Consider the following 27,540-nt stretch of genomic DNA (forward strand, 5'->3'; position numbering starts at 1 on the left):
TCACAGAATGTGAGTGTAGCCTGAGCCCCTTGTGAGCAATAAGTGAGGGGGACCCTTGGTCCAAGCCACAGTCTAGGTGAATGAGTCCGTTCTGTCTTAGCCAATGGCAGCTCCCCTTTTCTAGGAGCTTCACTGCACACCCTTCACTATGTCTGTTATTATCTGCTCAGGAATTCTCATCTCCTCCCCATGGGCCATCTCTCTGCTGCCTTCTCAGTGACAGGGAGGGAACTGTGTTTTTTACACCTTCCTCTCTGCGGGGTCTGCCCTGAAGAACAGTGCAGGGCCAACAGCGTCTCTGCAGAGTCTAAGCTGTCATTTTAACAGCATTAAGTGTTTGTCCTTTCAGTTGTGGAGGACCTTTCTGAGCATCACCCCTGCCAGGTGCTAAGAGTGTCTGCAGACAGACAGGCAGTCACAAATGGGGTAAATCCATCCTTGCTGTCAGGGACTTACACCTAGGATGGCTTCAGCCTAACAGCTCTGGGAGGCATGACTGACCCCCATTCGTCTCAGCAGTGTGTTAATTCTGAAGCCCAGTGATGACCATGAAAATGACAAGGTTGCAAACTCTCAATTTGCAGCTTTAGCAGAAACCTGCCTCTCCTGTGGGGCTGTGGGTGGAGTTTGTGCTGTGGGTGGAGCTGGGGTGGAGTAGAATCTTTATTTCTGTTCTCCTGTGGCAGGGTCTCATTTAGAGTGACCAGATGTCCCAATTTTATAGGGACAGTCCTGATATTTGGGGCTTTGTCTTATATAGACACCTATTACACCCCCATCCCGATTTTTCACACTTGTGTGTGGTCACCCTAGTCTCATTAGTATGTGGGCTGGCTTTCCCCTTCTATTTCTTTCCTCTCTCTCCCTTCCCCATCCCCACTCTCTCTGCCTCCCTTTCCTTTCCAGCCTGTCTGTTGGCACTGCTGATCTAGGAACTGGGATTAGGGATCGGTATGTGAGGCCCAGTGACCATCAAAGGCCTAACTTCAAAGGCCTCACTTTTGGACCCTCAAGCAGCAACTCCCCTTTGTATCTTGTATGGGGCAGAGCACACAGCTGGTGCATAACAAATAATGCACAACAATGGCTAATTCTGGGGAGTGCTCTTTCTCTTGGGCAGATCTCAGAATGGACTCTTACCTGATCCAAATGAACGGCAATAGCGATGTCCATGTACATAGAAATGGGAACAGCCCCTCCCTGGGGAAAGTGAAAGGCCGGAAGCCTAGATGGGCAGTCCGGGCCTCTGAGATGTCCAAGAAGACTTTCAATCCCATCCGAGCCATCGTGGACACCATGAAAGTGGAACCCAACCCAAACAAGCCTATGATCTCCTTGTCTCTAGGTGAGTACTGGGAAATGCGCTGTTCCTGCCGGCAGTGCCTTGTGTGGCTGTAGAGTGGGGGTGGTAGTTGAAGAGGTGTGGTACTGAGGGCTCCTGAGCTGAGCTGGCAGCCGAGGGGTTTCTGAAGCGTGCAGGAGGGGAGGGTGTGCCCTGTACAGCTCCGTCATTAAAGGACATGAGAAACAAAGATTTTGCTGTTTGTCATTCCCTAAAAGGTGACCCAACAGTATTTGGAAACCTCCCCACTGATGATGAGGTCACCCAGGCTGTGAAGGAGGCCCTGGACTCGGGAAACTACAATGGATATGCTCCTTCAGTCGGTAAGGTCCCATGATTCCTCTTCTAAGGGTAGTGTCCTAGCCCGTCTTGTGCACAAGAGAACAGGGCTGAGCCCGGGGATCTAGACGGATATCGTGTTTCACCTTTCTGACTGACACTGACTCACTACGATCCATATATTACTCTGGCCTGTGTGTGCCCATGCACACCAATGAGCAGCAGGGCATTTGAACAGGTTGGAGGCCTGATTTGCTCATGGAGGAGCTTTTGTCCCGGTCATTTTGTGGCCCTTGTTCTGGGAAAAGGCTCTTCTGCCTCCTGGAGAGGTTTCCTCACAGTAGCGCAATGTGGGCAGGGCATTGCATCCACGTTCTGCGCCATATTTTGTCACTTTGGCCAGCTATTTTAGTCCCATTCTTCACAGGAAAGTGCTTCAAACAATCATTCAAGACCCATGGGAGGCCAAATCCATCCCTGTTGTGACCCCATAGATGCTGAGGATATCCCCTCAGAGTGAGGGCCCTGGAGCAGAGCAAAGACTGCTGCATTTCCACACAGTTTTGTTCTTGGTGTTAGCTGATATAAGTACGGCACTTTCCACACCATGTTGGCTTGGCCATGGAGGTTGTAGACCCAGTTACCAGTGGAGTTAACTTGGGCTGTGGGGACTGGGCATGGGGCATTAATTCAAGGGCATGGTGGTTTGCATTGGAGCAGGCCCTTATCTGCTGTAAAGCCTGCACCTCCCAGGTCTGCTCTGGGGCCAGGACGTCACCTGCTCTGGGTGCTGAGAGCAGCTGGTTCAGTGATGGAACAAGGTGCTTGTGTCAGGGCTCACTGATGTTGTCTTTTGTTTCCTTCGGAATTCAGACAAATTCCATCCTGCCCTGGGATTTATTCCTCTGGAGTCTCTCTGGGTTCTGGAGACCCCTCTTTGTGCTGCGTGGTCTCTGTCTCATGACTCTTGTGGTTCCTGCACAGAACAGGGAAATCTGGTAAAACCACCGTCACTCCATATTCCATCCTTCTCTCCCAAGGGTACCAGTCTTGCCGGCAGGTGGTTGCTGCATATTATAGCTGCCCCGAAGCACCTCTGGAAGCTCAGGTAATGAAGCCTTCCTGGCAAGAGTCCTCACTGGAGAATGAATAGGCTCTGTGGTGTTAGCAACAAATTATACAGTGCAGCACAGTGGGGCCCCAGCTGGGCTTTTCTCACACCTTGTCTCTATCCAAGGAGAGAGCAAGATGGCTGGACATGTTCCATATCCAAAGTGATCTTGTCTGGCTTTCTGCCCCAATCCTGGGTCCTGCCTGTCACCCATCCCTGGCTTTCTGATCTGGTGGGTTTGAGCTCCCCAGAAGCCAGCAGTGGTTGCTGCTTTCTGTTTAGCTTCTTCTAGGCCCCTTTAGCCAATAAGTTCTTGCTTCTGGCAGACCCATGGACAATTCGTTACTCCCAGTTCAGCTGTCAGTGACTGCTCTGGAATTTCTGAGAGCAGCCTCTGGCTGCATTCGAAGAGCTCATTCTCGTTTGCTGTCTGCAGGACGTTATCCTGACGAGTGGCTGCAGCCAGGCTATCGAACTTGCATTAGCAGTGCTGGCTAATCCAGGGCAGAACATCCTGGTGCCAAGACCTGGCTTCTCTCTCTACAAGACCCTTGCACTCTCCATGGGGATTGAGGTCAAATTCTACAACCTCTTGGTAAGGCAGTCAGGAGTGGAATGCCACAGCCCCCTTTAGAGAGCTCCCAGGGATCTCTTACCCCTCCTCATAAGAAAAGGGAGGAAGGCGTGAAGTGCCAAAGCCAAATAAGCTGGTGCCAGAGCCCATCAGCCCAGCCCTTCTCATGGGCCTTCAGCTTTCCATGGTGGCTGTTCTCCCCAGGGCCCCTGTGTAAGTTGTGCCTTCTCATGGGGGGAAGAAATGCCGGTACCTTTCATTAGGCGCAAAGCACAGCTATGTCTGCATGGTCTTTGCCCTGCGCCTGGCCACATACGCTCCACATCCTGCGCCTGGACGGATCCTCATGCCTCACTCTGGGCCTGGACTCCTGGCTAGTCCTTCAGCCTGTGCCCAGCTCCTCACTCTGTGCCCAGCCCTGCTGCACTTCATCCCCATGCCTGGTGCCCAGCCCCCAGCCGGATCCTCACTCCATACTCCATGCCTTATTCTTCATCTTCACACACCCTCTCCCTCTCCTCCTCTCACTAGCCTGAGAAATCCTGGGAAATTGACTTGAAGCACTTGGAGTCGCTGGTGGATGAGAAGACGGCCTGTGTCATTGTGAACAACCCATCTAACCCCTGCGGCTCCGTATTCAGCAAAAGCCATCTCCAGAAAATCCTGGCCGGTGAGTCTCTGAGCACTGAGCCAGGGCAGGGCTTTTGATTCGCTGCCTTGTCCTATCCTCTGCTTATCTGTTTCAATCTAATTATGGTGAGCAATATGGCAGGACCTGACCTATTATGTGGCTATGTTGTTGCTACAGAAATAACAGTACCAGGGCCTGGAGGATTCACCCCACACTGTGTGTCTTACCCTGTTCCCAGGGCCTTTGGGACAACCCTGCACAGAGTCAGCATGGCCAGGGAAGGGATGCAGGATGAGAGCTCCTAGGGTCTGTCCCAGGTTCTGTCCCTAACCCACTGTGTGGCCTTCTCTTCCCTTCTCTGGCAGTATAATGGGGATCACACTCCTGATCCACCTCTCAGAATCCTGCTGGGAAAGCCTTCAACATTACGATTAGTGGATCAGTGGCGTCTGTCCCAGGCCTGGGATCAGAGCAGGCATAGGCCCTGCAAGCCTAGCCCTGGGAAGGATTGTTCCTAACAATGTATTCTCTAGCACTTTGTCCATTGGTTTGCATGTCCAAAGTAAAGAATATGGAGACACTGTGTGAATGGATTGGGGTCTGTTGTGTAGGGCTAGGGGAGAGCCCATGCCTGCCCTCTGTAGGATGAGGGTGAGTCTGCACCCTGTAGGGCAGCAAGGCAGCCAGTTTCAGTGTTTACTTCTCTCCCCCAGTGGCCTCGAGACAGTGTGTCCCCATCCTAGCTGATGAAATCTATGGAGACATGGTGAGTGCCTGTCCCTGCCATGCACAACCGTTTGCACCCAGAGCCTGGGTCCGTGGCTTCTCACTATACACTTGCCCCTTGGTAGCAGAGTTTAGGAGTAACTAGCCCCAGACGAGCCATAGCCATTAGTCCTGCTGCCTTTGAGTACAGCCATGTACTGTACTTGCAGCTCCCTGGTCCTGTCTGCCCAGCTGTCCCCTGGAAGGGCGTCTTGTGTCTGGTACTCTCCTTTCCTCTGGGTGGGTCAAACTCAGAGCTGCAAGCACTCACGCTCTTGTGTGCATTGCTGTGCTTGTGTCTCCCGTCCAGGGGCCCCTGTCATCCCTTAATTAGGACCAGATGTGCAAGGGCTGGTTCTTTGCACTGCACATGAACTCCCCCTTGAAGCATCCCTACAGCTCCCCCAAACCTGCTCTCTGCACCATCTCTTTCATGCCAGAGTCTCACTGCTCATTGCTCATCTGCTTTGATATCCCTGCCAGTGAGTTAATGAGCCAACCCCCTGCCTTCCCAGAGCTCCCCTGTCTCTCACAGGGAATTGGCAAGGAGAGGGTGGCCGCTAATGCATCCTCCTGTCTCACAGGTGTTTGCAGAGTGCAAGTATGAGCCCATAGCAACTCTTAGTACCAACGTGCCAATCTTGTCCTGTGGAGGCCTGGCCAAGCGATGGCTGGTCCCAGGCTGGAGGATGGGATGGATCCTGGTTAATGATCGGAGAGACATCTTTGGGAATGAGGTGAGGAACACTGTCTGGTAGTCTTCTCAATGCCAGCAATAGATGCCACCACTAAACATGCACAGGCCGCAGGCTCCTTCCCCTGCGTGTGTGCACACCGCTGCCTTTCGCTCCAGCACAAGCATGCACTCTTCCTCCTGCTCACACACTCTCCCTTGCACGCGCACACGCACATGCCCTCCTGTTCCTGCCTGCTACTTCATGCACACACGCTGCCTTTTTTTCACAGTTGCCAACTTTCTTGCGGTAAATAAGCACCCTGACTTTCACAGTAAACCAAAAATCAAGCTAATCCCATTTCAAAACAAGGCCAAAACAAGCCAATCCCTAAGAACCCCAACACTCTATGTGACTAGATCCCCCTGGCGGGCAGTCTGGGACTGTGGTGGGCCCCGCTGTGCACCCCTGACTCTATCCCCGCCTTGCCCCTGCTTGCCCCTTGCCCCTGCTTGCTGGGAGCTGATCAAAAAAAAGAAGCAACAAGCTACAAGCCAATTAAGCCAAAAGCAAGCCTAATTTCTGTGATTTTTTTCACGGGTTTGGCATGTCTGCTTCTCTTGCATGCCACTTTGGAGGCAAAGGGTTTTGCGTTCCTCTCTATCAGGGAAGCCCTGTTTCCCCTACAGCAATAACACAAAGTCGTGCTGTCCCCTTGTGGTCCCTGTATGCTCTAATGTGGTTTCTCCTTATCGGTTGAACAAGATAGCAGGTGGTGGTGCAGCCTGAGCTTTGGCTCTTTAGTTATCATTCACTGATTTGTGGCCCGGTGATACCCCGTAGAGCTGGGAGCTTTTTACAAATCTGGGGCACCCGAGAGCTCACAATAGACAGCAGAGGAAGAGGGCAATGTTGATATCACCTGTCCCTGGCTGGCCATGATGCAGTATCCAATGGTGATTAAACGGAATGGAAATGAGCAGAGTGAACCAAAGACTGTGTCACAACAGAGACTGGTTTGCAAAGGCTCTGGCATGGGTTTGCTCCAGGCAAGTCCCAGCCCTTTGGTATTGGTGTGTTTGGCTGGGAAGCCCTGATGCTTGTGTGCACAGTTTAGTCAAATCAATGGTCAATGACAGTGGATTCTCAGGCACAAAGGAGTCTGAGATGCTGGGGTTGGTCGTGTACTAGCCTCAGCCCCAAACTACTTCAGAAAAGCCTAGGAGCTACTCTAACATATCAGATGCCCTCTGGTAACAGGAAACTCCAGCTAGTGAGCTCTGGCTGCTTCCTGGCCCCTTTGTACCATAAGCGTGGTATGAAAGGGCTGGATCCTAGCTAAGGATCGTGGACCAGCTCTGGCCCTCAAACACAGCTAGTGACACTGGGGCCTTCATAGATAGTCTGCAGACACCTGTGATACAGACCCCAGATAATGGGACTGGCTCCAGAATGCTTTGCAAAGTTTGAAAAACACCCCTTGTCCAATTGTGGCCGTGTTTGATCTTATGAATAGCTAGAAATGCTGGCGTCAGGGTGGGAGCATTTTCCTTTCCTGCATGAGTGTGCGATCTTTGAGGTCAGAGTGTCACCTGTGTTTCAGATCAGGGATGGCCTTGTAAGGTTGAGTCAAAGGATCCTGGGACCCTGCACAATTGTCCAGGGGGCACTGGAACACATCATCCACCGAACACCCCCAGAGTTTTACCACAACACCCTCAGCTTCCTCAAGGTATGTCCCCCTAGAGAGAGGTATTTAGAGTGAGAGCGGACCAGCAGCATTCCTCAGCAGGTCAAACAGGACTATGAATCATCACAGTGGTGTCTTGCTAGGGACCTCATCTTCCCATGTCCACTCTCTCCCAGCAGGGTGGGCTGGAGAGAGCGGGGCAGGAGCGCCAGCTATGGGGGGAGCTCCTGGCTACTGCAGTCCTGGCATATCCTAGCAGGGGGCGCTGCCAGGAGGGGGTCAGGAGCACCGGGATGCAGGGAGCTCCTGTCTACGACTGTCCTGACCAATTCTAGCAGGGGGCGCTGCCAGGAGGGGGCAGGAGTACCAGCTGTGGGGAGCTCTTGACAATCCAGTCACAGCGCTGCCAGCCAGGAGTGCTATAGGAAGAAATGCCAGGGCTGGGGGAGGGGTGTCTACACTGATTTGCTGAGGTCAGCTCAGTCACCTCGACTGCACTCAAGGCCGTTAACATCTGTCCTGTTTGCATTAGATGCCCCTTTATTTGCAGTGGGGGGCCTGTCTTGGGTTCTGGCCAAGAATTTGTCTCCAATTTGCTGAGCTGCTTCCTGGAATGTCCCGAGTCCTGAACTCTCTCCTCTCTGCCTTTCAGTCCAATGCTGACCTTTGCTATGCTGCCCTGTCTGCCATCTCTGGACTCCAGCCCATCCAGCCCTCAGGGGCCATGTACCTCATGGTAAGTGAGGCGCTAATGTGCCATTTTCAGAGCTTTGCTTTGCTCAGTGCATGCTGGATCCTGTTGCCCTGCCAAGTGTCTGCCTTGTCTGCTTAAAATGTGAGTTGTTCAGGGAAGGGCCTGATTCTTAGTGTATCTGGGCAGTGCCCGGCACAGTGGGGCCCTGATCTCAGCTGGGGCAGGGCCTGTTTCTTACTGTGTCTGGGCAGCGCTCGGCACAGTGGGGCCCCATTCTTCAGAGAGTCGTAGAGTTTAAGGCCAGGGGAGACCACTATGTCATTTAGTCTGACCTCCTGTGTAGCACAGCCCAGAGAATTCCACCCAGCTACCCCTCTGGTGAGCCCAGTAGCTTGTGTCTGGCTAAAGCAAATTGTCCAAAAAGGCACTGGTCTGGAGTTGAAGACATCAAGAGATGGAGGATCACTACTTCCCTTGGCTGTTTGGTCCAATGGTTAATCGCCCTCACAGTTAAAAAACATTGTGCCTTTAACTTTCAGCCGCTGGTTCTCATTATTCCTTTGTCTGTGAGAAGATTCAAGAGCCCTTTAGTACCTGTTATTTTCTCCCTGTGAAGATACTGATGTACTGTAAACAAGTCATATCTCAATCTTCTTTATGAGAAGCTACCAACAGACTGAGCTCGTTATGTCTCTCACTGTAAAGCATTTTCTCCAGCCCTTGAAACATTTTTCTGGCTCTTGTCTGCACCCTCTCCAGTTTTTCAGTATCCTTTTTAAAAGTTGGGCACGAGAACTCCTTCACGGTATTCTAGCATCAGTCTCATCAATGCCGCATACAGAGATAAAATCACCCTTCTGTTCACTAATTTATACACCCAAGGAGTGCATTGGCCCTTTTTGCCATAGCATCTCACTGGGAGCTCATGCTGAGTTGTTTGTCCACTATGACCTCTAAATCCTGTACAGTTATTGCTTTCCAGAATGTGGTCCCCCATTCTGCAGGCATGGTGTGTGTTCTGTGTTCCTAGGCATTCTTTATATTTGACTTTATTAAAACTTATTTTGATTAAACGGGCCCAGTTTACCAAGCAATCCAGATCACTCTGCATGACTTCCCTGTCCTCAGCATTATTTACCACTCCACTAATCTTTTGTGTCATCTTTATATTTACTGCCAGATCATTGACGAAAATGTTGAATAGCATCAGGCCTAGTACTGATCCTTGCAGAACCCCACTAGCAATATCCACACTCAGTGACTGTTCCCCAGTGACAACTATTTTTTGAGCTCTGTCAGTTAGACAGTTCTTAATCCATTTATCATGTGCTTATTCTTTATAGATATTGCTAATTTTTTTATCAGAGTGTCATGTGGTACTAAATCAAAGACTTAACAAAAATCTAAGTACACAGTTACTTTTTCAACCAAACTTTTAATCTCATAAAATAATGAAATCCAGTTTGCTTGACAAGATGTATTTTCTGTAAACACCACATTGGCTGGCATTAGTTATATCCCTGTTCTTTAATTCTTTGTCAGCTGAATCATCTTTACCGTTATTCTGAGTGGGATGTCTATAGTTGCCTGAGTCATCCCACTTGCCCTTTTTGAAAACTGACACAACGTGAACACTCTTCCGGTCTTCTGGAATGTCCCTAGAACTGCATGGTTTATTAAAAATGAACCAGCAGGCCAAAGATCTGATCAGCCAGCTCTTTTAGGGCTCTTAGCTACAAGTTGTCCAGGTCTGCTGTTCTTAAAATGTTTTATCTCTAGTAGATGCTGTTTATCATCCTCTTTTGTTACTAGTAGACTGGAAAGTAGCTCATCCTCCTCATGTAATATGAGTACCTCATCATTCTCATTTCCAAATATAGAACAAATAATCTATTAAATACCCTTGCCTTTTCTACATCATTATTAACAATGTTATCATCTCCCTCTAATAATGGACTTATACCATTGTTAGAATTTCTTTTGTTCATAAAAAAATCCTCCTTATTCTCCTTAGGCATGCCAGCCATGAATGTCCCTTGATGTCTTTAGCTTCCCTTATCAATTTTCTGTACTTCATCACTTCTAATTTATATCAATTGCTAACTATTTTAACCTTTTTCCATTTGTAATATATTGTCTTTTTATTTCTGATTGCTGACTTTATTCTGCCACTGGCTTTTGGCCAAAGTTTTCCTCTTTGTTGATCGTGAATTCATGGCGTTTTGACATCTAGTAAACTCTTCTTAAACAACTGAGAATTTTCATTCACATTTTTCTGTGTAAATTTCACTCATAATTTCTGTCAGCTTTGGGAAATTAGCCCCTTTGAAGCACCAAATATATACATACACACATATATATATACATATTATTGGTCAGAACCTTCCTCTCTTCGCCCATAATGAATGTAATCAGGTCATGATTGCTGGTCCCTAGGTAACAACCAACTTCCAGTTCAGTGAACAGTCCATCATTATCCATCACAATGAGGTCCAGAATAGAGTTACCTCCTGCTGGCTGCAGTCCCTTTGTGTTAGAAAATCAGCATCAAAATGTTTTGCAAACTCTAATGGAGTTTTACTTCTTGCTGCATGGGACCTCTAGCATGTCTTCTCAACTGAAGTCCCCCATCACAACCATTTTTCTTTCCACATATTACAGACAAGTGCTTAAGAAGTTACTCAACCAGTTCTCTGGTCTGTAACAGATCCCCATCACTGCCCCCTCCTGGAAATTAACAGCACATTGAACCATGTGCATTGAAGAGCTGGTGCTTCTGAGCTATCAGTAACTCTAAAACAGGTTATGGTTTCTTTAATGGAGTCACCCTCCCCGCTGTACTCCCTCTCCTTCCTTGACAGGCCCTCCCACCTTGTCAGTAACAATAATGGGGAATGACAATGTGTTTGCAGCTGCCTTCAGCTAGGACTGAGGTTTCCTGCTTCAGAGTTTGAGGTTAATGTAGTGTGGCAGACCCTGTTTGTGAGGCCACTGCTAGCCTAGTGATTCTAGAGGATGGGGTGGGGAGGGGGTGAGGCACACTGCAAGCACAAATACAGCCTTCAGTTTCACACACATGGCATGGGGCTGTATAGGGCCAGCAGGGGGAGGGGGCAGAGGGATGCAGGGGACATGGGGCTGTATATGCTGCCGAAGGGGGTGGAGGGATGTGGGGGACACGGGGCTGTATGGGCTGCAGGAAGGAGGAGGGATACCAGGGGCATGGAGCTGTATAGGGCTGCGGGGGGAGGACGGGGGCATGGGACTGTATAGGCTGCAGGGGAAGGATGGATGCAGGAGGCACGGGGCTGCATAGGGGCAGGGAGGAGGGATGTGGGGCGCATGGGGCTCTATAGGCTTCGGGGCAGGGGGAAGGAGGGATGTGGAGGGCATGGGGCTGCAGAGGGGTGGGGAGGAGGGATGCTCTGGTGCAATCCTATCCAGCCTTGGCCTCTGACATCCCTAAATTTCTGCGCTGCAGGTTGGAATTGAAATGGAGCATTTCCCCAAGTTTGAGAATGACGTGGAGTTCACCGAACAGCTGATCTTAGAGCAGTCAGTCTTCTGCCTGCCAGCCTCGGTCAGTGTTCCCCTCAGAGCAGCCACACGTGTAGAGAGTCTGGGGGAGTGCTCTGAGCTCTGAGCCTGGGGCACCCAGTGGGGGACTGGGAGTTCTGAGCATAGGGCATTGGGGGAAGGGGGGTGGGTGTCATGTGGTCTGCCAGAAGCCCTGGGCAGTGCTGCAATGGTCACTCGTTGCCCTAGCCCGGCCCCAGGTAGCCGCTATCCTGTCTCTCAGACTGCAGAGTCTGCTCCTCTGCTGTGCATCCCGTGTGTTCCTGAGCCCTGTGTCCTCTCTGCTTCGCACAAGAGCAGCTCCCTGCAGAGTTCGCACTAGCTCAGTTCAATGCCCTGTGCAAACCCCCTGCGGCCCCATTCATGGTGCAGGGACAAGGCTGGAGCCTTGCTGCACGTCTCCCCTTCCCGCTCCCATTGCCCGCAGTCACCCACCCAGTTCCTTAGCCGCTCACTGAGCCTTGACGGTCCTCGGCTCCCTCCAGCCTGTTCTCTGGGTCCTGCCCGGGGGCTATCAAGCTCAACCCCACCAGCTCTTTGCTTACAGCCCCTTCCCCTGAGGGTCTCACCATTCCTTGCTGATGCAGCAGCCACAGGAGGTTTGCGCTGTGAAAGGCATTTTACAGATGGAGATGCTGATGGGCCAGGATTAGATCCCACAGCTCCTGGCCACAGTGCTATGCTCCTTCCATCTGGCTAGGCCTATCCCTGTGGGTTGTGCTTGCTCGTAGGACACAGCCGGGGACCTGGCAGGGCAGGGGTCTGAGATCCCAGTTTCACCCCTGCCCAACTAACCAGCCTTTTCCCATGGTTCATTTCAGTGCTTTGAGTACCCCAATTTCTTCCGGGTGGTGCTAACGGTGCCCGAGGAGATGATGGTGGAGGCCTGCAGTCGCATCCAGGAGTTCTGTGAAAGGCACTACCAGGACAACGAGGGGGCCCAGGACCTGGAATGTGACAAGTAGCCAGGAGTGCTCTCTACTCTGCCTCCGCTCAGCCACCCCGTAAATGAGCAGCAGTGGGCAGGGCAGGGCTGCCCTCAGGTCAGCACCTACATCCCATTGCACCTAATGCAACTGGAGCAGACTACAATCCTGCAGAGATTCTGCATGTTCCCTGGGCTCATGGGATCCAGCAGCCATCATTCTACCCCATTCACAAACCCTCAGGCACCCAGTGTCCCACTACCCACCAGGAGCCCATGCTCTGGTCTGTGTCAGTGAACCGCAACATCCTTCATACAGGGCCTGCGGCTTCCACTCAGGCAGGCAGTTGTAGTATGTGGGAACTGTCACTTAGCTGTTCAGTTTGAGGGTCTCTGTTATTGCAGGGCAGTAGCTGGGAGATCCCACACTGAATGCAAGATGACAACTTCTAATTCCCTTCACTAGCAGTTACACGGGATGCTGAGCTGGACTCTTCCACTGACAGAGCCATGCATGTGTCGGAGCAGAGTTCTCAGCCTCTCTTTGGCTGGAGCAGTACTGGACGGTCTGGTGTACATGTGGCATGATGGACCCTTGTTTGTCTGTACCACAGAATGTCAATGACTGTTCCTGATGTCTCCCCTTTATGTTCTCTAAGGAGCAGGAGCTCTGTGTACTCAGCCCTTGGTGTTGCAAAGGGCATAAATTATTGTAACTATTTTATTAATAAATGTTCGGATGTGCCTGGCCTTGTGCTGTGACCCGCCCTGCTGGGGCTGCTTCTGTATCTGCCCTGGACATCTGGAGGCACGGTTCCTCTTCCATCGACACTTTTTGTTGGCTGTTCCACACCAGCCTGAGGCTGGAACAGAGACCAGACAGGACCGTGATCTTCATACATTTCACTTTGATACCAGACAAAACTACTGAACCCCCCAGCACCTCTCTGCCGAAGCATTTTCCCTTGGAAGATGTGCTGATGACTACACTGAACATCATCAGGTTTTCAGCCCTAAAACTTCACCTACCAAACCCCTAAAGACACAGACACATGCTAGAGCCAGCCCCAGGCACCCCAGAATCTGCCCTTCACAGAAATGAACATCCCTCCCGCTCCACTCATGGCCACAACTGACCTCAGTGCTGCCCTCTGCACCACCCTCCACACACCCCACTGACCTCCACCCGGCCCTTGTACACAGCCCACCGCCCTCCACACACACCACTGAGCTCCGCCCTGCCCTCGTACACAGCCCACCGCCCTCCACACACACCATCAATCTCCACCCCGCCCTCGTACACAGCCCACCTCCCTCCACACACACCATCGACCTACACACCACCCTCATACACAGCCCACCCCCTCCACACACACACCATCAACCTCCACCCCACCCTCGTACACGGCCCACCGCCCTCCACACACACCACTGAGCTCCGCTCTGCCCTCGTACACAGCACACCGCCCTCCACACACACCATCAACCTCCACCCCGCCCTTCTACACAGCCCACCCCTCTCCACACACACACCATCAACCTCCACCCGGCCCTTGTACACAGCCCACCGCCCTCCATACACACCATCAACCTCCACCCTGCCCTTCTACACAGCCCACCCCCTCCACACACACACCATCAACCTCTACCCCGCCCTCGTACACAGCCCACCCCCCTCCACACACACCACTGAGCTCCACCGCGCCCTTGTACACAGCCCACCACCCTCCACACACACCACTGAGCTCCACCCCACCCTCGTACACAGCCCACCCCCCTCCACATACACCATCTACCTCCACCCCGCCCTTCTACACAGCCCACCCCTCTCCACACGCACACCATCAACCTCCACCCGTCCCTTGTACACAGCCCACCGCCCTCCATACACACCATCAGCCTCCACCCCGCCCTTCTACACAGCCCACCCCCTCCACACACACACCATCAACCACCACCCCGCCCTCGTACACAGCCCACCCCCCTCCACACACACCACTGAGCTCCACCCCACCCTCGTACACAGCCCACCCCCCTCCACACACACCACTGAGCTCCGCCCTGCCCTCGTACACAGCCCACCCCCCTCCACACACACCACTGAGCTCCACCCCACCCTCGTACACAGCCCACCCCCCTCCACATACACCATCTACCTCCACCCCGCCCTCGTACACAGCCCACCCCGCTCCACACACACCATCTACCTCCACCCCGCCCTCGTACACAGGCCACCCCCCTCCACACACACCACTGAGCTCCACCCCACCCTCGTACACAGCCCACCCCCCTCCACATACACCATCTACCTCCACCCCGCCCTCGTACACAGCCCACCCCCCTCCACACACACCATCTACCTCCACCCTGCCCTCGTACACAGCCCACCCCGCTCCACACACACCATCTACCTCCACCCCGCCCTCGTACACAGCCCACCCCTCTCCACACACACACCATCAACCTCCACCCCGCCCTCGTACACAGCCCACCCCCCTCCACATACACCATCTGCTTCCACCCCGCCCTCGTACACAGGCCACCGCCCTCCACACACACCACTGAGCTCCACCCCGCCCTCGTACACAGCCCACCCCCCTCCACATACACCATCTACCTCCACCCCACCCTCGTACACAGCCCACCCCCCTCCACATACACCATCTACCTCCACCCCACCCTCGTACACAGCCCACCCCCCTCCACATACACCATCTACCTCCACCCCACCCTCGTACACAGCCCACCCCCCTCCACATACACCATCTACCTCCACCCCGCCCTCGTACACAGCCCACCCCGCTCCACACATACCATCTACCTCCACCCCGCCCTCGTACACAGCCCAACCCCCTCCACACACACCACTGAGCTCCACCCCACCCTCGTTCACAACCCACCCCCCTCCACATACACCATCTACCTCCACCCCACCCTCGTACACAGCCCATCCCCCTCCACACACACCATCTACCTCCACCCCGCCCTTCTACACAGCCCACCCCCTTCCACACACACCATCTACCTCCACCCCACCCTCGTACACAGCCCACCCCCCTCCACATACACCATCTACCTCCACCCCGCCCTCGTACACAGCCCACCCCCCTCCACATACACCATCTACCTCCACCCCGCCCTCGTACACAGCCCACCCCCCTCCACATACACCATCTACCTCCACCCCGCCCTCGTACACAGCCCAACCCCCTCCACACACACCACTGAGCTCCACCCCGCCCTCGTACGCAGCCCACCCCCCTCCACACACACCATCTACCTCCACCCCGCCCTCGTACACAGCCCATCCCCCTCCACACACACCATCTACCTCCACCCCGCCCTCGTACGCAGCCCACCCCCCTCCACACAGACCACTGAGCTCCACCCCGCCCTCGTACACAGCCCATCCCCCTCCACACACATACCATCTACCTCCACCCCACCCTCGTACACAGCCCACCCCCCTCCACACACACCACTGAGCTCCACCCCACCCTCGTACACAGCCCACCCCCCTCCACACACACCATCTACCTCCACCCCGCCCTTCTACACAGCCCACCCCTCTCCACACACACACCATCAACCTCCACCCCACCCTCGTACACAGCCCACTGTCCTCCACACACACACCATCAACCTCCACCCCGCCCTCGTACACAGCCCACCCCCCTCCACACACATACCATGTACCTCCACCCCGACCTCGTACACAGCCCACCCCCTCCACACACACCATCAACCTACACCCCATCCTCGTACACAGCCCACCCCTCTCCACACACACCACTGAGCCCCACCCCGCCCTTGTACACAGCCCACCCCCTCCCCACACACCATCAACCTACACCCCATCCTCGTACACAGCCTACACCCCTCCACACACACCACTGAGCCCCACCCCGCCCTCGTACACAGCCCACCCCCCTCCACACACACCATCTACCTCCACCCCGCCCTTCTACACAGCCCACCCCCTCCACACACACACCATCGACCTCCACCCCACCCTCGTACACAGCCCACCCCCCTCCACACACACACCATCAACCTCCACCCCGCCCTAGTACACAGCCCACGCCCCTCCACACACATACCATCTACCTCCACCCCGCCCTCGTACACAGCCCACCCCCCTCCACACACATACCATCTACCTCCACCCCACCCTTGTACACAGCCCGCCGCCCTCCATACACATACCATCAACCTCCACCCCGCCCTCGTACACAGCCCACCCCCTCCACACACACCATCAACCTACACCCCATCCTCGTACACAGCCCATCCCTCTCCACACACACCACTGAGCCCCACCCCGCCCTCGTACACAGCCCACCCCCCTCCACACACATACCATCTACCTCCACCCCGCCCTCGTACACAGGTCACCCCCCTCCACACACACCACTGAGCTCTGCCCTGCCCTCGTACACAGGCCACCGCCCTCCACACACACCATAGAGTTCCGCTCCACCTTCATACACAGCCCACCCCACCCTCCACACACACAAGTGATCTCTGATCCACTCTTGTACATAGCCCTTCCCCTCTCCACACACACACCAGCAACCTCCACCCTGCCTTTGTACACAGCCCACCCCCACTCCACATACACTATCAACCTCCTTCCTGCCCTCGTACAAAACCCACCCTGCTCCACACACACCACTGACCTCCGACCCACCCTCGTACACAACCCACCACCCTCTGGGCCCTTTTGATTAAAAGACAGCACCCTCTGTGAGCACAATTTTTCCGGCCTTTTTCTGTCAGCATCTTGATCATGGGTCACTCACTGTAACTGATTTTAAGCCTTAAACTTTCCAATATCAAAATTAAATTTTGACAAGCGTGTGGTTCTGATCCAGAAACCCAATTAACCTGTGGTAATGTGTATCCAAGCATGATTATGCCACTGTGACCGGGATTCTAGTGGGGAGCCAGCTGTGGTCACTCAATTAGGGGGCACTGCAAAGAATGGGGCAGACAATCCCCAAAAAGCTGGTGGATATTCCAGTACTTAGATTTACCAAGCCAGCATAAAACAGCTTCTTTATTACCTTACTGGTTACTCAGAAGTCCAAACAACACAGTTCCCTTAAAGTGATCCAGCCTCAGGCCTCCGTCTAGGTTGAAATCTTATTTCATCACATAAGGAAGAAAAGGTTCTACCAATCCCAAAGTATCGGACACATCACCTCCCAGGTTATTGAATAGTCCAGATCTTTCCCAAATATACGCTACAGCCAAGTCTTATTAACTAAACTAAAATTTATTAAAAAACAAAAGTGAGAGTATGGTTAAAAATCAATATACATACAGACATGAGTTCAATTCATTGAGGCTCAGATTCATAGCAGAGATGGTGAGCTTTGTAGTTCCAAAGAGTTCTTTCAGAAATAGTCCATAGGTTATAGTTATTGCAGGGTGTTCCACCTTAGGACTGTGATCTCAGTCCTTTTGCCTAAGCTTCCCCTGTATGAAGCCTCAAGCAGATCTGAGATGAACAGGATCAGGACCCAAGGATCTTTTATACAATTTAATGTCCTTTTTGACCAGCTGGAGTTCCTCGGGGAACAAAAGGTAATTAGGAGACTTAGAAGGAGTGCCATCACCAGTACTTAGCTGTAGAATTAACACAAGGCAATTTGCTTGTTCCTTCACCATTTACAGATCATTTGCTGTACATTTCAAAGAGAGATGAATACAGAGATATCATAGAATCATAGAATATCAGGGTTGGAAGGGACCCCTGAAGGTCATCTAGTCCAACCCCCTGCTCGAAGCAGGACCAATTCCCAGTTAAATCATCCCAGCCAGGGCTTTGTCAAGCCTGACCTTAAAAACTTCCAGGGAAGGAGATTCCACCACCTCCCTAGGCAACGCATTCCAGTGTTTCACCACCCTCTTAGTGAAAAAGTTTTTCCTAATATCCAATCTAAACCTCCCCCACTGCAACTTGAGGCCATTACTCCTCGTTCTGTCATCTGCTACCATTGAGAACAGTCTAGAGCCATCCTCTTTGGAACCCCCTTTCAGGTAGTTGAAAGCAGCTATCAAATCCCCCCTCATTCTTCTCTTCTGCAGGCTAAACAATCCCAGCTCCCTCAGCCTCTCCTCATAAGTCATGTGTTGTAGAGCCCTAATCATTTTTGTTGCCCTTCGCTGGACTCTCTCCAATTTATCCACATCCTTCTTGTAGTGTGGGGCCCAAAACTGGACACAGTACTCCAGATGAGGCCTCACCAATGTCGAATAGAGGGGGACGATCATGTCCCTCGATCTGCTCGCTATGCCCCTACTTATACATCCCAAAATGCCATTGGCCTTCTTGGCAACAAGGGCACACTGCTGACTCATATCCAGCTTCTCGTCCACTGTCACCCCTAGGTCCTTTTCCGCAGAACTGCTGCCTAGCCATTCGGTCCCTAGTCTGTAGCGGTGCATTGGATTCTTCCGTCCTAAATGCAGGACCCTGCACTTATCCTTATTGAACCTCATCAGATTTCTTTTGGCCCAATCCTCCAATTTGTCTAGGTCCTTCTGTATCCTATCCCTCCCCTCCAGCGTATCTACCACTCCTCCCAGTTTAGTATCGTCCGCAAATTTGCTGAGAGTGCAATCCACACCATCCTCCAGATCATTTATGAAGATATTGAACAAAACCGGCCCCAGGACCGACCCCTGGGGCACTCCACTTGACACCGGCTGCCAACTAGACATGGAGCCATTGATCACTACCCGTTGAGCCCGACAATCTAGCCAGCTTTCTACCCACCCTATAGTGCATTCATCCAGCCCATACTTCCTTAACTTGCTGACAAGAATACTGTGGGAGACCGTGTCAAAAGCTTTGCTAAAGTCAAGAAACAATACATCCATTGCTTTCCCTTCATCCACAGAACCAGTAATCTCATGATAAAAGGCGATTAGATTAGTCAGGCATGACCTTCCCTTGGTGAATCCATGCTGGCTGTTCCTGATCACTTTCCTCTCATGCAAGTACTTCAAGATTGATTCTTTGAGGACCTGCTCCATGATTTTTCCAGGGACTGAGGTGAGGCTGACTGGCCTGTAGTTCCCAGGATCCTCCTTCTTCCCTTTTTTAAAGATTGGCACTACATTAGCCTTTTTCCAGTCATCCGGGACTTCCCCGGTTCGCCACGAGTTTTCAAAGATAATGGCCAATGGCTCTGCAATCACAGCCGCCAATTCCTTCAGCACTCTCGGATGCAACTCGTCCGGCCCCATGGACTTGTGCACGTCCAGCTTTTCTAAATAGTCCCTAACCACCTCTATCTCCACAGAGGGCTGGCCATCTCTTCCCCATTTTGTGATGCCCAGCGTAGCAGTCTGGGAGCTGACCTTGTTAGTGAAAACAGAGGCAAAAAAAGGATTGAGTACATTAGCTTTTTCCACATCCTCTGTCACTAGGTTGCCTCCCTCATTCAGTAAGGGGCCCACACTTTCCTTGGCTTTCTTCTTGTTGCCAACATACCTGAAGAAACCCTTCTTGTTACTCTTGACATCTCTCGCTAGCTGCAGCTCCAGGTGCGATTTGGCCCTCCTGATTTCATTCCTACATGCCCGAGCAATATTTTTATACTTTTCCCTGGTCATATGTCCAACCTTCCACTTCTTGTAAGCTTCTTTTTTATGTTTAAGATCCGCTAGGATTTCACCGTTAAGCCAAGCTGGTCGCCTGCCATATTTACTATTCTTTCGACTCATTGGGATGGTTTGTCCCTGTAACCTCACCAGGGATTCCTTGAAATACAGCCAGCTCTCCTGGACTCCTTTCCCCTTCAAGTTAGTCCCCCAGGGGATCCTGGCCATCCGTTCCCTGAGGGAGTCGAAGTCTGCTTTCCTGAAGTCCAGGGTCCGTATCCTGCTGCTTACCTTTCTTCCCTGCGTCAGGATCCTGAACTCAACCAACTCATGGTCACTGCCTCCCAGATTCCCATCCACTTTTGCTTCCCCCACTAATTCTACCCGGTTTGTGAGCAGCAGGTCAAGAAAAGCGCCCCCCCTAGTTGGCTCCTCTAGCACTTGCACCAGGAAATTGTCCCCTACGCTTTCCAAAAACTTCCTGGATTGTCTATGCACTGCAGTATTGCTTTCCCAGCAGATATCAGGAAAATTAAAGTCACCCATGAGAATCAGGGCATGCAATCTAGTAGCTTCCGTGAGCTGCCGGAAGAAAGCCTCATCTACCTCATCCCCCTGGTCCGGTGGTCTATAGCAGACTCCCACCACTACATCACTCTTGTTGCACACACTTCTAAACTTACTCCAGAGACACTCAGGTTTTTCTACAGTTTCGTACCGGAGCTCTGAGCAGTCATACTGCTCCCTTACATACAGTGCTACTCCCCCACCTTTTCTGCCCTGCCTGTCCTTCCTGAACAGTTTATAACCATCCATGACAGTACTCCAGTCATGTGAGTTATCCCACCAAGTCTCTGTGATTCCAATCACATCATATCCAGTATTTACAATTCAGTTAAATGCGAGGATGTTCTTTTGATCTCTGAATTATCAGAATACAGCATAGACAGTGACTGTTGATTACATTGTCGACCCTAATGATACATATGTAAATACACAAAAACACAAACATTATCTCCCCACATGTCTTTTGATGGTTATTTATTTTGCAGGATATTTAACCATTTCTAGCCGTGTGTCTCAACGCCCCAGAAAGAGACAACCCGGGACCAGGAGGTCCTTGGCATGACTTGAAAAGGAAAGAAAAATGGCTTTTACTGATAGAATTTGAGGGGGGAGTCCTTGCATTATTTTTTGTCTCTATTTGTAACCAAGTCAATTCTTCTCTGCCTTCCCTAGCGGCTATTGAAGATGGTGCCCACTATTTCTGATGGGAAACCCAGAACCACATCACACTGCCCTGGACTCTCTCCTGGGGTTCTTATTCAAGGTATCTCTTCCCAGCCTCTGCTACAGGGCCTCTCCCCTGAGTGCTGCTGCAGAGGAGCTCTCGCTTTATTAACCTTTCTAGTTAGCTGCTTGTATGCCAGCTGGCAGTTACAATTGAACAACAGCCCCCCGTTCCAGTCTGGCCCATCCTGTAAACTTCTCCGTATGGTTCCCTAGGCCCCACTTCAGTCAAAGGAAGCAAAACTATAGGCCTTGGCTGCTAAGTGAGCATTCACCTTCTATTTGAAGTAGGCAGAGGAATTCAGGAGATCAGTGAGACAGTCTGTCTCTAATTGGGCAAGGCCTAAAGGCACATCCCAGCCCCTTTCCAAGCGGGTTCACGTGTGCAGCAGGGAGTGTTATAAACGCACTTCTATTCCTCTTCAAGAGGGTCACAGCACCTACAACTAGAAGGAAGGCTGTTTCCATTACTCACCTTAGCCTGTATTAGCAATCTGCCACTGGGACTTGGTTCATACATCCCCAAAATATGATGCCTTTGATCTGACAACCAGTTCAGCTGGGCAGTGTGATGAGGCAGCCTCGCAGTCCTTTTTAGCAGGGCTGCATTGTCCCACCAGCCAGAGGATGGAGTGCTGCAGCTCAAACTATCCCATGAGTGTGAATGTGCAGCAGCCACGCACAGCATGCAAGGGCAGCAGGATCAGCAGTTCATTCTAGTCTGACTTGTATATCACAGGCCACCAGCAGCATCCAGCCACCCCTGCACCAAACCCAAGAACCAGAATTAGCCCAAAGGATTGCAGCCCTCAGAAGACTTGTAGCAGGGCGGAGCACTCACTGGCAGGGCGCCTCCTGCTGGTTGGTCTGGGAATTAGCTCTTCCAGCTTCAGAGCGCCACCTGCTGGGCAATAGGGTGACCAGCCGTCCCGATTTTTAGCTCTTTGTCCCATGTCCTGACTGAAGCACAGTCGGGATGCCATTTGCCCCGATATTGCAGCTTTGGCTGCTCTGCCAGGTTTTTTGTTTTCCTCTGGCTACGCCGCTCCGGTTGTTTTTTTTTCTTTTTTTTTGGCTTTCCCCATGTGTCCTGATATTTTGTCCGTTTCATCTGGTCACCCTACTGGCCAGTGTCTCCCTTTTCTCCACCACACTTAAATTCAGGCCTCATGTTCCTCCTGGCCCGGGGTGTTCCTTCGCTCAGGCACTGCCCCCCTGGCAGAACCCCACACTCTGGGTCTCCCCTCCCAGGGAAACCCCCCTCCTCCTATGCCGACCTTGCCTCAGTGGCTATTGCCAGTCGTCAGCTAGACCCCTTTCTCGGGGGCAATCTGCAGTCTGTAATGGCCACTCATCATTGGCAAGTGGGTTGGACCTGCTCCCTTTCTAGCCCAGCTGTCTCCTTGCAGCCCCAGCACCTCCTCAGGCCTTCCTGCTAGGCTGCAGCCTGGGCGATCGCCAGGCCTGAGCTCCCCAGCTCAGTCTGCCCCTTCCCCAGCACCGCTTTGTTGAAGGTACCCTCTGCTCCCAGGCCTTATTGGAAATCCTGGGAGGTGGGCGGGCGCGAGCCTGCCCACTTCTAAAGGCCCCTCCCCAAGCCTAGCAGGAGGAACCACTGGACCCAGGAACCAAATGAAGATGTGGGACAACTTATGAAAAACAGGATTGGGAGTGGTGGTCAGAGGTTCAAAACGAGGGATGCAGATGGGGACACCCAGTAGAGGACCCCGGACAGCACCCACTGCTCCTTAAAGACATCTAGGGAGCCAGTGGATGCTGCCCAGTGGAACTCTGCCCAGAGGCGTGACACTAGGGAAGACCGGAAATAGGCCCCACAGTCGCAGAGCACCCCAACGTCCAGCATCCTCCTCCTGGTATTGTAGATGGTAACTTTGGCCAGAGCCAGGAGGAGGTTGACGAGGAGGTCTTGTGACTTCGTGGGGCAACAGACAGGGTGTGCAAAAATGAACAGGTGTGGGGAAAAGTGCAGCCAGAACCTCAACAAGAGGTTCTGGAGGAGCCGGAATAGGGGCTGCAACCTGGTGCATTCAAGACAGGCATGCACCAGGTTTTCCCTCACACCACAGAAGGGGCAGGCCTTGGGAATGGGGGTGAACCACACCAGATACACGCCCATGCTCATGGCTCCATGAAGGAACCGCAAACTGATGTCCCTGATGGGCCGTGGTACTAAGGTGGAATAGAGGCTGGCCCACTGGGGCTCCTCACCCTCCATAGGTGGTAAGTAGTCCTGCCATTTGGTGTGGGGGCAGGACATGAGGGTGAGGAAATGCAATGTGTGGAGCATGAGCATGTACAGTTGGTCCCTGGGTGTGGTCCGGAAGTGAACCGCCTGCAGGGTGTGCGGCTGGCTCTAAGTATGGGAGTGGGGAGGCCGGGGGGGCTCACGGAACAGGGGCCTGATAAAAAGATCTGGAGGGCCCGGGGTGAGGGGTGGATGGGGAGCTCCGTCACAGGGCCCACTGCAGGAAAATGAGAGAAGTGGGCAACAAGGCAGCCCCCACCTCCTGGAGTATGGGCAGGGAGACCGGAAGCATAGAGAGCCCCATGTGCTGACCGAGCACATGCGGATCCACCCTGTCCCACCTATTGTAGCCCAGGAGGTCTGTGATTCTGGCGGTTTGTGCCAGGACCAGTCTCCGGTGCACCGAGGGGGGACTCCGCCACCTGCACACGTGGTTGGGGTTGTACAGCAGGGGCTCCGCAAGGAGGTCCGCCCCCACTTGGTGGCCACAATGGACCTGGTTGCCGAGAACAGCTTCCAGGTCTGGAGGAGGTCCTGGTAGAAGACCGGCAGCTCAGAAACGTCTCACGGAAGACTGCTCAGGTGGAGAAAAAATAGCTGCCAGTCGTATCAGAGCCCTCAGAGGTGGCGGAGGAAGGCTTGCACCAACGTGCTCCTTGCTGGAGTACCTGCACCATAAAGGAGTCTCTGCAGGGTCTGGTGGGAGAAGACATGGACCTGGCTGTGGAGGCAGACCAGGCCCTGTCCTCCCTCCTCCAGGGGAAGACTCAGGACCCCTGAAGAGACCTAGTGCAGTCCTGGCCAGAAGAACTCCAGAGCTACCCTCTGGAGCTGGGCCAGGATCCCCAGGGCTGGGCTCAGGGTGTTGAGCTGGTGCCAGAGCATGGACAAGACCAGTTGGTTCAGTACCAGTGCCCTCCCTCGCAGGGAAAGGCACTGGAGGAGTCCTGTCCATCTCCTGTCCACTCACCCACCCTGGCCTCCAAATCCTGCCAGTTCTCCGGTGGACCCTCCACCAAATGGCTTGAAGCACGGGTGGGAGGGAGCTCCCCTGCCACCCGTCCCCGACCACCAGGCCAGAGCTCTTGACCCAGTTGACCTGGGCAGAGGAGGCTGCTGAGTAGATGACCTGGCAGGCCTCCACCTGCACCAGGTCGTCCGGGTCCTGGACCACGAGGAGTACGTCATCAGTGTACACCAACAGGACCAGCCACAGCTCCAGCTCCAGAAGCACCAACCTCATCAGCCTCCGATGGAGGAGACAGAGTTGATCACCAGAGCATACAGCTGGCTCGAGAGGGGGAACCCCTGCCATACTCCCCGCCCAAAGCTGACCAGCTCAGTCAGGATTCAGTTGAGCCTGACCAAACACTCTGTGTCAGCATACAGCACCTGGAGAAAGCCCACGAACTGGGGCCTGAAGCCAAATGCCCACAGAGTGCCCAGGAAATACCTGTGGTCTATCCTGTAGGACGCCTTCTCCTGGTCCAGGGACAGGAGGGCAAACGACAGACCATCCCTACTCCTGAGCTCCAAGAGGTCCTGGACCAAGTACAGATTATCAAAGATGGTCCAGCCCAGGACAGTGTAGTTCTGGTTGGGATGGACCATGTGCACCAGCCACAGCGCGATGGCCTTTGCTACTACCTTGTAGGCCGTGCTGAGGAACGAGACAGGACGCCAGTTCTGAAGGTTGCGGAGGGCCACCTTCTTTGGCAGCAAGGTCTGGGCACGATGAGGGGGTTCTCCCCGCAGCCTGAGTGGGGGTTATGGCAGGAGGAGGAGAGGCAGCAGCAGCGGTAGCCGCTGCTCAGGGGTCTCAGGGGTCCCAGGCGCCCCTCCATTCTGGGCCTGGGGCTAGTCCCTCCGGACGTGCCCCATTGCCCGGCAGAGAAAGCACTGGGCCTCCCCCATTGAATAGTGGACCTGGTAATGGGCTCCCTGGGAGGGCACCAGGAAGGACCCCTCAAGCGCCACCCTGTCACATTGGATTTGCACTTGCTGGCGGAAGGATAAAATGTGATGGAGGGCGGGGTCCTTACAGCCCAGTGGAAGAGGGCTGAGAACAGAGATGGACTTCCCCAGGGTGGAGAGGGCGGGCAACAGGGCAGTGTTGGGCAAGAAGGGCAGGATGGAAGTCAGCACCTCCCGTACACCCAGGGAGTCTAGGGGGACAAATGCCCTCCACCTCCAGGCCCTTCTCCACCACCTCCTGAGGGGCAACCTCTGATGCTAGGAGGAACACAACTTTTCCATACATTTTGGAGGCCGCCACGACAGCCATGGGCCCCACCAACCGCGCCAACACCTGCATGTAAGTTTTGATGTGGGGCGAGGCGGGCACCACGGGGCAGCAGACGCTGTGCCTCTTGGTCAGCGAGGGGAAAGGACCCTGGCTGCCAGAGCTGGTGGAAGGAATGGCAGGGGAAGGAGTGGCCGCAGCAGGGAGGGCGGCCTTTGCCGCAGGAGGTTTCACCTTCTGGGTGGGGCCTTTGCCCTTCTTGTTCCCCTGGCCCTTTTTGCTGATTGAACAGGGGGCTCCCCCGGAGCAGGAGGGGACAGCAGCCATGGCAGCCGCAGAGTCTGGACGGGTGATGGTCAAGAGGTCAGTCGCAGGGGCGGGCAGGGGCAGTGGCAAAGGGGGGAACCATGGGATCAGCAGGGGCAGGAGCAGGGTCTTTCTCCATTTCAGTGAGGGGCAGGAGGAGGCACAAATATGGGAGTAGGGCAAGGGGCAGCTGCTCCTCCCCAAAGCAACAGGCAGGGGAGGAGGGTTCCAACAGCGGGGGTGCGGGGGGGTGGAGGTGAGGTGAGGTGAGGTGAGGTGAGAATGCTCTGTCCAAGGTACCCTGTCTCTCCCAGGCAGCTAGGTCCTTCTCACTCTAGGGCTGGAGTGAGACTCACACCACTCCTTACTCACAGCCCTTTTATCAGGGCCAGTTGTACCCTGACTGAGCAGGCCACACCTGTGGCCAGCTACCCAGCCAGCCTCCCTCAGCTGCTCTCACTCCTTTTATCTCAAGAGTGGGGTAATCGCCCCTCTACACAGCTAAACTAGTCTGCGCCACTGGCAGAGAAGAGGTGGGACTGAGGTGCAGCAGTGTCTGTAATGGCAGGGAGTTGTTTGTGAGCTACACCCAGATACTCCTGCCGCCTGATGAGGAAGGCCAAAGCCCCACAGGGTCACTGCCAATCTGAAGAGGAGCACAGCAAGGCCTGTCAGGGCTGCTTTGCAGCTGGCAGGGGCTGCAGAGGCAAATGCGCATCACTGACAGTAGTGAAAATGCATGACAGGGTTGAAAGAAGGTCAGTGTCAGGGGGGCTGCAGAGAGAGAGAAAAACTTCTGTAGGGTAGAATGGGAAAAGTAATGAGGGGTTTGCAAACTTGGGGGAGGGTGAGAGACCCTGACTGAAAGGAGGAAAGAGCATGGGCTGAGCATGGTCACTGCCTAGGGCCGCTGGTAAGCTGCGTGGGCCTTGGGGAGTTCACTAGTTAGTGACACTGTGGGTGAAAGCACCCTGAGCTGCTTGAGAACTCCAGCTGGGGGTGCCACTGGGGAGGGTGTTCGCCCTTAAAGCTAAGCCCTCCCACTTTTAAAAATGATGGTACCTCAATCTCTTGTCATTCCCCAGGGGGGCCCACAAGTATGTGCTGAGGTGTCTTGGCCTGAACAGCCGAGAGCAGCAGCCTGTCCCCGCTACCCTACCCAGCCACCAAAGCTGGAATAACGGCAGCTGAGTTAGATGGTAGAGGCTCCCAAGCAGCTCAGGCACTGCTTGTCAGAACCCTTGGACTTCACTGAATGGTGAGCTGAGGAGGAGGGAAGCAGCCAGAATGCACCAGCCCTTGCAGCTGCCAGAAGAGGCCTGAAGTTGGGACAATTGCTAAAACACCAGGCTTCAGGGGGCAGGGGAGTCTTACCTAACAGATTGCTATGAATTACACCCAATAGGTCACGCACAAGAACAGCTGCGAATTATACCTGATAGGTCACACACAGTTTGAGTCTAGGCTGAGGCACACGAACAAAGTCCACAACTGCAGAGTTTCCAGAGACACTATGTTTATTACGCTCGAGCGTGGTGTCCCCCTGCTAGTCAGGAGGGGA

At 53.4% G+C, this 27,540-nt stretch overlaps 1 protein-coding gene across 1 annotated transcript; it reads left to right on the forward strand.

Moving 5' to 3' along the window:
• The first annotated feature begins 1,128 nt into the window (after nt 1-1,128).
• Nucleotides 1,129-12,301, forward strand: TAT (tyrosine aminotransferase). Its single transcript, XM_077831178.1, has 11 exons — nt 1,129-1,345; nt 1,561-1,665; nt 2,662-2,729; nt 3,169-3,327; nt 3,838-3,976; nt 4,651-4,703; nt 5,287-5,439; nt 6,980-7,108; nt 7,719-7,802; nt 11,242-11,340; nt 12,158-12,301. Exons 1-11 carry the CDS (start codon nt 1,129-1,131, stop codon nt 12,299-12,301), a joined length of 1,350 nt encoding a protein of 449 aa, XP_077687304.1.
• The last annotated feature ends 15,239 nt before the right edge of the window (nt 12,302-27,540 follow it).

This window comes from Eretmochelys imbricata, chromosome 12, assembly GCF_965152235.1.
Source record: "Eretmochelys imbricata isolate rEreImb1 chromosome 12, rEreImb1.hap1, whole genome shotgun sequence".
Lineage (NCBI taxonomy): Eukaryota > Metazoa > Chordata > Testudines > Cheloniidae > Eretmochelys > Eretmochelys imbricata.